Raw genomic sequence first — 10,000 nt, forward strand, 5'->3', positions numbered from 1 at the left:
TCCTCTGAAGCTCCACGTTTAAAGAAAAGCACTCGAAATGGCAAGGTATCGTGTTACATTGTGCACGTAAAAACATATATCAGATTTTCAACGCGCGAAATTATATTCTTTTCACAATTTCAGCCTCAGGTTTGTTCTTAAACTATTCTTAAAATTTCGCAAATTTCAGCCTTGATATTCTTAAAAAATATATTCTTATAAAAAAAAGAGTGTAATATAATACACTATAGCTACCGCTGTGAATTTAACAGTAACTTGTGCAGGTGAAATCAATCGCTCACTGTTAAATTAAACAAGTAAAGCAGTCCAAGAAATTTGAAGATTGCAGCACCCAAGTTAGTAGAAGTAGCCGCTCAAAGATATCGGGTGTAATAAGAGTTTTACGTTCCAGTATATTTGCACTGTAAAAAGTCTTGTCAAAATCAAATTCCTTCCAACTAAGCTATACTGTGATTTAATTTCAAAAGCTACGCTTCGAATTCGCCCATATAGAGAAACAATGATTACTTACTGTTCGCTAACGTGACTTATTAGGACTTCAAGAAACATGTGCAATCTGTAGCCAGCTCTGATCGGATCTTTGTGGAAAAATATTCAGTCGTATCGGTCGAGGTTCGTAGCAGCGGTTCTTATTGAAGACTTCCCTAGAATATTTTACCTCAGTTGTTTTCCATGCATCTTATTAATAAACAACTTTGTCAGCTGCCGAATGTCAACTGATGAAACGCCCATTTCATCAAATATGAATAAGGGCCTTTATTACCTGAGTATTGCTTTGAGCCTGTGTAACTAGTTCTGAAGAAAAATCCAAAATTGAGACTTAAATCTGGTAAATAAATTAAAGTGGCTTCAAGTTAATTTGACCAAACGCATAACGGCAACTAGCGCTTTCAAAGTGCTACTACGACCAAAAAAAAAATTCTTTTTTTTTTCTTTGGATTTCAAAAGTATGTTAACTAAACACTAAGTGACCCAGGTTTTAAGTTATGATTTTAAAAAGACACCTGTTTATTTTGACTGGAATTTTCTAATTTATTGGTACGCCATTACTAACTTTAAAATCTTGAGAGAGCTGGGTCGAGGAGAAAATGACGTCAAAGACTAACTAGTTTAAGAATGCAGTGCGTGTGTACGAGGCTGAATTAATATGCAGCACGGGAGTTTCGGGCTTTCCGACTTTTAAACCCGTGTTTTGCATATATAATAAATTCCGTTACACGCTGAAATTTTAAGCTAGTGAGTAAATGACTTAATTTTCCCTCGATCCAACTCTCTGAGGGCCAATTGGTCACTTTTGAACGTGAGTAATGGCGGACCATGAAATCCAAAACTTGCACTCAAAATAAACAGCCTTTGGATAAAACTCAAAGCTCAGAATTTTGCCAGTTAGGTGTTAAGCGAACACGCTTTCAAAATTTGAAGAAAAAAAGAAAGCGATTCTTGATCATAGTAGCACTTTAAAGAAAATCACAACTAGCGCAATAAACCGCGCGAGTGGAATGGAAGTCTTCGTTGCTGGTTGAAAACAGTGGCGTTAAGCCGATCACATATTTTAGCAGAATCATTTTTACTAATCATAATCATCTACAGTCGAATCTGTTTAAACTGTCACCTTTTCTCCTACAGCCATTTTTTTGTCAGCAGAGGGTCCATACATTTCCTGCAGGAACCCACAACACAACAACAGAAAGCTTTATTTACATGACTATAAAGACCTGAAGATCAATACAAAAGCTTCTTAGTACGTTAATGTAACAGCTTGCATGTTATCGTTGTGTTAGTTCACTGGGCCTGGGATCAACTTCCGGTCCGAATTGTTTTCTCAGTGGGCCCATTAGGCTCGGTTACCACCCGCTGTTACGAAAATGGGCGAGCGCTCCCCGAACTCGAGTGAGTGGTAGAAATCGAGCCTATGGGCCCACTCCATAGGACAAATCGGCTAACTCAATGTTGTACTCATTGTTGTAATCTAATTTCTGTACCCAATTCAAATCCGTTGGGAATAACCAAACATTCTGTGCACGCACAATGTTATTTATGTCGAGCCATGACGGTCAAGAATTGATTCGTAAGCCTGGTTTGTGTCAAGTATCACCCCTGGAAATAGAGGGGGCGTTCCCTAGAGGATAAAAGATGTTTCTCTCGAGCAATTCGCCCTTCTTCCCTTGGCCCTCGTACCGTCGGTATCTCGCGAAGAAAAAACTTCACTTTCCTCCTTTCATCCTTATGTCACCTTTTAAATATCGATGTTTACTTTGTCCGAGCCTTCGGCTGACGGTGCCATCGGTCAGACTGGGGCTGCGGCTTTACTATCTTCCTTAGGTCCTTAAGTAATTTAACTTCTTTGATTTCTTAATTCGTTGCAAGTGCTCTTTAATTTTTTTATTGAAGACTGTCACACAAGGGCTGCGGTTTCACGCTTGCCTGTTAAGACTACACAGGCCTGTCGCTAGCAATCTCTATATATCATTAGCCACAGCATAATTCTCATAATTCTCGTGTTATCCGACTTCTTCCGCCACGCTAACTCTGCTTTTGGCTTGGTGGGGCTGCCACAACCAGTGGCATGTGGCGTCTTTTTCGCCCCACCTTTGCTGAACAATGGTAATCCTGTAGACCACAATTAAGTGTCCTGGATCAAATTAAACACGCCACATGTGTGGCCAAATTCATCCAATTAATGTGTTTAGCTTTATTGCGCATTCTTCAGCAAACTAGTGCGACTTCAAGCAGAGTTAGCGTTTCGTAGAGTCATGCCTGGATATAAAAAACGTTTTGTCCCAAGTATTTCCAAATTATATAAATGAGAAAGCTACAATATCATGCAAAAGCAATACACAGAGAGTCTTAGCCCCGAGAGATTTGAATTGGATGCATCATTGAGTGAGCCGAATTGTTCTATTGCAACCTACTGCTTCCACCTCTCCCTTATACCAACCTGGTTTTGTATGCTATTTCGGCTATCTAGTTTTCACCAAACGGTACCATTAAAGAAATTGTTTTGTTAAGTTTGTGCCTGGGTGACACTGTGTCCCAAATACGACAGTTAAAATTGATTGTAATGTTAATTAATACTTCTAGCAATGATGCAATTCTCATATTCCTCCCAGTACTCATCGCTTTCTCAGATGAACAACCAATCAATGTGCAAAGGTTTTCGATTTCACTCACAGGCGCCCCAAGCTCACAACGCGATTTTACAATGCATAACTATTATGTAGTAAGAGAGTTTAATGGCGAAAAAAGTTACAAATTAAGTTAAGGTGAAATAAGTCTTTCGCTCGCAATAAACTTTCCCTACCTCAAATACGTTGTTCACCTTTGTTTTGTTTCGATTCATAAGCCATTGCTGACATAGTGAGCCACAGATATCATAATAGGTCGAACTGGATTGAAACCAGCGAAAAATGCATTTTCCACCTGAACACGAAAAGTTTTGACTGAGTAAGAACTATAGTTGATAGTTGATGTAGTTTCGCCGTGTAGCCGCGTCGAGCCACAGAAAAGCGCGCGAAAGATGAAGCCTCGTTTATGTCAGTTAACCTGGGTTGAACAACTGCAGTATCACGCTTGTTTTTGATAGTGGGACACCCACGTTATGGTCAATTGATAGCTGTCAAAACAAGGAATCCGCTGACCAGTATCAAGTGACCATTTCGCGGGCTAAAGTTTATAGCTCGTCGAATTTGAGCTTCATCTTTCGACAGTTCGCTAAGAAAGGCGATCCTGAAATCCACAACAGTTTTCTCAACATGATCGATTCAAGAAATCAGACCAGAGCAATTCGAAGCATTTGAGTCTATTCGAATTTGCCAATCAGTGCCACGCGACCGTTGGCAGTTCCCAGTCCCCCCCCCCCTCTCCCCTCCCGCGTTGCACTGGTCTGGTTTCTTATCAGTTAAAAAAGAAACTTTATTATGTATTTCAGGATCGCCATTCTCGGTGAATTCTCGAAAGATGAAGCCTGATGGTCTGCCTGTGATTTACCCTGAGCCGATGAGATGACGTGCGTGATTAGTATCAGTTATATTTAGGGCTTGCCACAAGTTGCTCGGCAACTTTTTGGCAACTTTTCGTATTTCGGGCAACTTTTTTTGTTTCGAGCAAGTTTTTGCATTCTGAGTAATTTCTAGTTTTCTAGATATCGGAGCAGCTTTTAGTGCTTTAATTGACCATGCTTCCATATTTTACAATGTTTCAGGAGACAATTTGTGAATTTCCTGTGAGATAGGAGCAGATCATGGGCGAAAGATTCATGCAGCCGGGCTACTACGTCAGCGGTTTTTTAAACAAACTGCAAAATGGCGGACGAAGATTTACACTCCACTGCTTCGAGTGTTTATTTATTTTATCTATTTTATTTCTTTACTGATTAAGTATTAAAACATACATGGTGGAATCAACAATAGGACATAGGTCCCCTACGAGGTTAACCACCAGCCCGCCCCCGCGAAAAACATTAAGAACCCATCCCACCCTGACTAAAAGATCGCTAGCGATGACAACTTGTGGAGATATTTGTCTTACGACACTTAGGACAGATAATTTTATACGATCTTATATCATCTTGATCAAACACGTATTGCAGTCTTTGGAAGTAAAAGGATTTTAACTTGGACTTAAACAGAGCCTGAACAGGGGTAATAGTAGTAATTTCGTTTCAAGTGACGAAGGTCATTCAGATCCTTTGAGGGTAGCCGCAGAAGCAGGGGCAAGACTGAATACTCCGGCGAAAGCGCCGATTTCAAGAGAGCGCAAAGTGGAAAGAAATCCAACTGAAAAAAGGAGAAATGTCTGTGGCACAGCCTATCCAAGTGCTTGGGATAGATTAATCAGTTCAAAGGAGAGCATCTTACTGTAGTGTCGGGTAAACTCAGATATGATGCACGCAAGGAAACTGTGTCTTAAAAGAAAGCTCTGTTTTGAAGCACATTGCATCCAAGCAACATATTAAATAAAAGAGAGTCATTGCAAAAAGCAAGAAAAAAGACCAGAGTATTGTAGACCTGGCCCCAGTTGTTCGAAGGGTGGATAGCGCTATCCACTGAATAAATCACTATCTGTACTATTTTTCCTCATAATTGAACAAAGTGTTTTGATGGTTTTAGTCTTTTATGAGAAATGTATGTTTGAAAAAGTAACGATGCAAAGAACTCCACAATTCGCAGATTTTTCTTTGTTATCGAAAGAACCCAGTTAAATGCAGCGCATGGGTAGTAACTTAAAAAATTGCGATTGAATGCGGAAAAGCTTACTCGGAAATACGCCTATTTCTCGAGAACCACTCGTTAGAATTTAACGAAATCTGGCACGAAAGTACTTTAGGAAATAAATAACTGGAGTTTTGAAAAAAAATTAGACTTTAACAGAGGAAATTCTAGATATTCCAGTGAATATTCAACAAGGGATAATTAAAGATCGGTAAAGATCATATTATTAAAATAGTGTTGACTTGTGAGCATCGTTACAAGCTTGTTGCATGCAAATTATAAAGAAAATCTAACGACCGGGTTTTCTGCAAATAAACAAAACCGATTTTAAAAGCCCTTTTATAATTATTCATGTTACCATGGCAACGGCATATACGTCAGCTTAACTATTAAAAAAAACTGAAGTTCATGTTGTTAACTTTCTTGCTACCATTTTTGGCGATCAAAGGATAAAGGGTTTTAGAGGAAAAGGTAAATGAGACATAGGTATCAAAAACTGTGTTCAGCCACCTTAAATTAACTGTGATTTCTGCATTATTAACTTCGCAAGTGAAGTCCAAATTATACAAGCTGCTTTATTAAAAAAATCTTTTTGTCAATTTAAATTTTATTTTTTATTTAGTCAAAATTGAATGCTATCAGTTTAAATGCACTTCATGTGACATCTACCTATACTTGCACATATCAAAGGGTATGAAGGAAAACAAAAACAAAAACAAAAACCCAGAGGCATGGGAGAAAACGAGAAACAAACAGTAACCAGATCGCTAATGAAAAAGCTTTCTTTTCAACTTTCCATTTTACATGTAACCTGTGAAAAAGCTCTTTACAATAGATCGGTCACTGAGTAATTCTACCAGAGTAAAAGTAGTGTTTTTTGTCATGGGAATACAGAGGGCTAGACGTGATAAACACCTTCACTCAACCAATGTCTTATACACTAACAACATCCCACATAAAATTAAGAAGGCATCTATACTCTCGCCATTTGAAAGAGCATTTACAAGAACTCTTTTATTTTGGTTTTAAAATTCTTCTCATAAGCAGTTTTTATATATACCTACAATAGTGTTTTAGCTGCTACTATGTTTCTATATTTTAATAACTACTTGTTAAATGAGAGGAAAATCTCAGACTGAGTAGTTTCAGAGCGTGGAATACAACCCCTTATCACCTTTCATTGACTGTGACAGCTGGCGTTCTGACAGCTTTCTATTTTTTTTTATATTTAGTATCGTCCCTTTCTGCCTGTCTCAACTTGGTCTATACTACTTGTCGTTTCTTTTCAGTCAATCTTTGTTATTTTTTTTGGTTTATTTTTATCCAAGCTATGTCACTTAGAGCGTTGCACATCACAGTCTTTATGTTTTGTACAAAAAGATAATTAGGAAATTACTTTGTTTGCCGGTTCTGTATGCCAGGGTAAAGAAACGCTTGTAATGACACATTCATAGGCTGGTTCTTCGTTGGGCTTCCGAAGTTCAATCTCAAACAAGGCTCTTCAAGTTCAAATTCACATGAACTACGACACGAACGTTTTTTTAAGTCCGCAATGCGTAGCCGGTGAAGTCTTGTTGTTACCGCGCTGTCATGCTATACGTAGTACTTTGTTTTGTTTAATTAAAGAGGAGAAAAAGCAGTTTCTTGTTTACTTTGACTTAGATTTAGTCGGTATAAATTGACCAAATAAAATTAAAAGGTGCAAATTCTTTGTATGTGCTTGAAGAAGGCTATTTTTTCTGCTACCAAAATACTTCAGAGTCTTTTAGGGATACCAAGTTGAAAATCTGCTGTATTTCTGCAATTCCAGTCTCAATTTTTTTTTCGCCAGGATTGCTTGAACTTCAAAACTATTCTTACCTAAGGAAGTTCAAGTCCTCATTTATGTTTTATGAAATGGGCCTTCCGGCAAAGAGAAAGTTATTGTCCGTTATTGTGTGCTGCTAGCATATCACGTCCATCAGCTGACAAAGATATTTACGGATAGGATGCAAGCAAACTGAACTACATTAGTATAATACATCACTGCTGTGATCGTGAACAGCAACCGCCAACTTCTTCAAATCGATGAAAAAATTCTCCCCCATTCAGTTTCTTATAGCTGGCTTCATCTGGCAGATGTTTTTTGAAGTCCTTTTAAGAAGCGAACGGTGAGTAATATTTTTGCATACTCGTCAGGTTAATGAAAAACTTTTTTTATTTTCGTATTAAAAGAGATTTCTTAAAAGATAAAACAGTAAAAGCGAACGATAAAAACCGACGTTTCGGAGTAGTCATGACTCCATTATCAAGGTAAAAGTTTAAAACATGCAAATAACAGTAAATAACAGTATTGTGTCGGGGTTTGAAATTTGCCTTTCCGCAACGAGTGTCACCGATTGAAGTGAAAGCGAGCTTTGAAAAGGCTTACTGGAGCCTCGAACCTCATCTTGAAAGCGATGATTTGAAAGAATTGGCGGCCGCAACCCTACGATCCGTAGCTCTGAATTACATCCAGCGCAAAGTACAGAAACCACCCAAGACACTTTTGGTTGCCATCGAACAACTGAAACGACGTGACGACATCGTCATCACCAAACCAGATAAAGGATCGGGAGTGGTCGTAATGGATAAGTCCGAATATCTGCGACTATTATCCGAAGCTTCCATCAATGATTACAGTAAATTTCAAGCTGTTCCACTGGAAAGGCCCTCGAGTAAAGGTAGACCGCCAACATATTACCACCCCCTCCTAAAGAAAGAGAAAGATTTAGACGCCATTGTTCGTAGAATTCTGCCTAAGTCCATAGCAGATACTGTCCGTCCTACAGGTTCCAGATTAGCGCATTTGTACGGCTTACCGAAAACACACAAGGAGCGCTTGGCGATGCGCCCTATACTCTCAGCAACGCAAACTTACAACTACGCACTGGCGAAATGGCTCGACACTAAACTTAAGCCTCTCTCTCTGAATCGCTACACAGTAACTGACATTTTTTAATTTGCCGACGAAATTCGCGAATTAGAAATATCAAACGGTGACATTCTGGTTTCTTACGACGTGTCCTCCCTCTTTACCAACGTACCCTTGGATGAAACAATTGAGATACTCGCGAACAGAGCTTTTGACAACGACTGGTTTAATTCAACCTATGACCTGAACCTGACCAAAACGGACCTTGTTGACCTTCTCAGTGTAGCTACAAAAGGACAACTTTTCCAGTATAATGGAGCACTTTACGAACAGACGGATGGTGTGGCCATGGGTTCCCCCCTTGGTCCCCTGCTAGCTAATGTGTTCATGTCTTCAATTGAGGAAAACCTCGAGCGAGAGGGTAAACTCCCTTCTTTCTATCGAAGGTACGTTGATGATACACTTACTATCATGCCAAATATCGCAACAGCATCCAACTTCCTGAACACGCTTAATAAGGCACATTCTTCCGTAAAATTTACGATGGAAACCGAATGCAATGGCATGCTCCCTTACTTGGGCATCCAGTTACTGAACCGATCGCCCCAAATAGAGACAAAGGTGTACGTAAAACCCACGAATTCAAGTCTCCTCTTACATTACCAAAGTCACGTTGACAATCGGTACAAACAGGGTTTACTCCGAACTATGCTGGGTCGAGCACATAGTTTATCTTCCTCTTGGTCACACTTCTCAGACGAATGTGACCGATTGAAGACAGTATTCTCGCGTTTAAAGTACCCCAAACACCTCATCGACTCTGCCATCAAAAATTTCGTTGACTCAAAGGTTTGTGACCAGCAGCGACCATTATTACCAACTAAAGAGACGGACACAATTCGAGTGGTTCTACCATTTAAAGACCAAACCTCAGCAAATTTTGTGAAAGGACAACTCAAGGATCTGAGCCTAAAAGTGAACACCAACATCCAGCCCGTATTTGTCAGCCGAAAAATTGATCAAGAACTGAATGTGAAAGAAGCAAAGCCATCGATCGTAAATGAACAGTGTGTTGTTTATAAATACCAATGTGACCTGTGCGATGCAGGTTATATAGGATACACACGCGGACATTTACACAATCGTGTAAAAGGACATAAACAACAGTCCTCGGCCATTGCCAAACATTGCAAGAACGTACACGGGAGGATCCCTCAGGACCTACTGAAATGCTTCGAAGTTCTTAAGAAGTGCAGGAACAAATTTGACTGCTTATTGTATGAAATGCTTTATATAAGAACTTTAAAGCCAAACCTGAACGTGCAATCGGACTCTATTCGTGCGCAAGTATTTGTGTAATCTTCGCACCTATTATGTTAATTTTCGCGCCACATCGCTTAAATACTGCTCTTTGCATGTTTAAACTTTTACCTTGATAATGGAGTCATGACTACTCCGAAACGTCGGTTTTTATCGTTCGCTTTTTTTATTTTATTTTAAAAATCCTCAATTAGTTGCTGGGCTGGACGATAACTGACTTTGGAAACTATTTAAAACTACCTGGCCCCAGTTGTTCAAATGGTGGATAGCGCTATCCACCGGAACAATCACTATCCAGTACATAAACACTAGCAAAACCAATTGAGTTATCCGGTGGATAGTGCTATCCACTCTTCGAACTACTGGGGCCCGATTTTAAAATAACTTACAATACAAATGCATTTACTTTAAACATACTGAAGAAGTCCTTGTTGGTTTTATTTTGGAAATAACCGTTACAGTGAAAAAAAGTTACTGCCTACAACGTTTTTCCAACAAAACGACTGATTTCACCTGCGCAAAGTCATGATCATACGATATTATATATGCCAAATAATGAGAGAACTGTATGAAAGTT

General features: G+C 39.2%; 3 protein-coding genes across 5 annotated transcripts in view; 2 read left to right on the plus strand and 1 right to left on the minus strand.

The window, feature by feature from the left end:
- The window catches only part of LOC138000410 (uncharacterized), a 16,388-nt gene extending 15,725 nt beyond the window's left edge, over positions 1-663 (minus strand). For both annotated transcript variants that reach the window (XM_068846799.1, XM_068846798.1), the window contains exon 1: positions 512-663. The gene's annotated coding sequence lies outside the window, so the exon portion shown is untranslated. The remainder of the gene's footprint in view (positions 1-511) is intronic.
- A 5,861-nt stretch (positions 664-6,524) lies between these two features.
- The window catches only part of LOC138000417 (uncharacterized), an 11,417-nt gene continuing 7,941 nt past the window's right edge, over positions 6,525-10,000 (plus strand). The window contains exon 1 of one of the 2 annotated variants that reach the window (XM_068846820.1): positions 6,525-7,360. The gene's annotated coding sequence lies outside the window, so the exon portion shown is untranslated. Of the gene's footprint in view, positions 7,361-8,532; positions 8,550-10,000 lie in introns of those variants that run through there. The other variant, XM_068846821.1, reaches the window with a different exon arrangement.
- Positions 7,576-9,997, plus strand: LOC138000420 (uncharacterized). Its single transcript, XM_068846824.1, has one exon. The coding sequence runs from the start codon at positions 8,452-8,454 to the stop codon at positions 9,460-9,462; it is 1,011 nt and encodes a 336-aa protein (XP_068702925.1). The 5' UTR covers positions 7,576-8,451; the 3' UTR covers positions 9,463-9,997.

The sequence above is a fragment of the Montipora foliosa genome, chromosome 4 (assembly GCF_036669935.1).
Source record: "Montipora foliosa isolate CH-2021 chromosome 4, ASM3666993v2, whole genome shotgun sequence".
NCBI lineage: Eukaryota > Metazoa > Cnidaria > Anthozoa > Scleractinia > Acroporidae > Montipora > Montipora foliosa.

Excerpts from the sequence above, each read along its gene's own strand:
- LOC138000420 (XM_068846824.1), top strand. The coding sequence starts at position 8,452 with ATGGGTTCCCCCCTTGGTCCCCTGCTAGCTAATGTGTTCATGTCTTCA.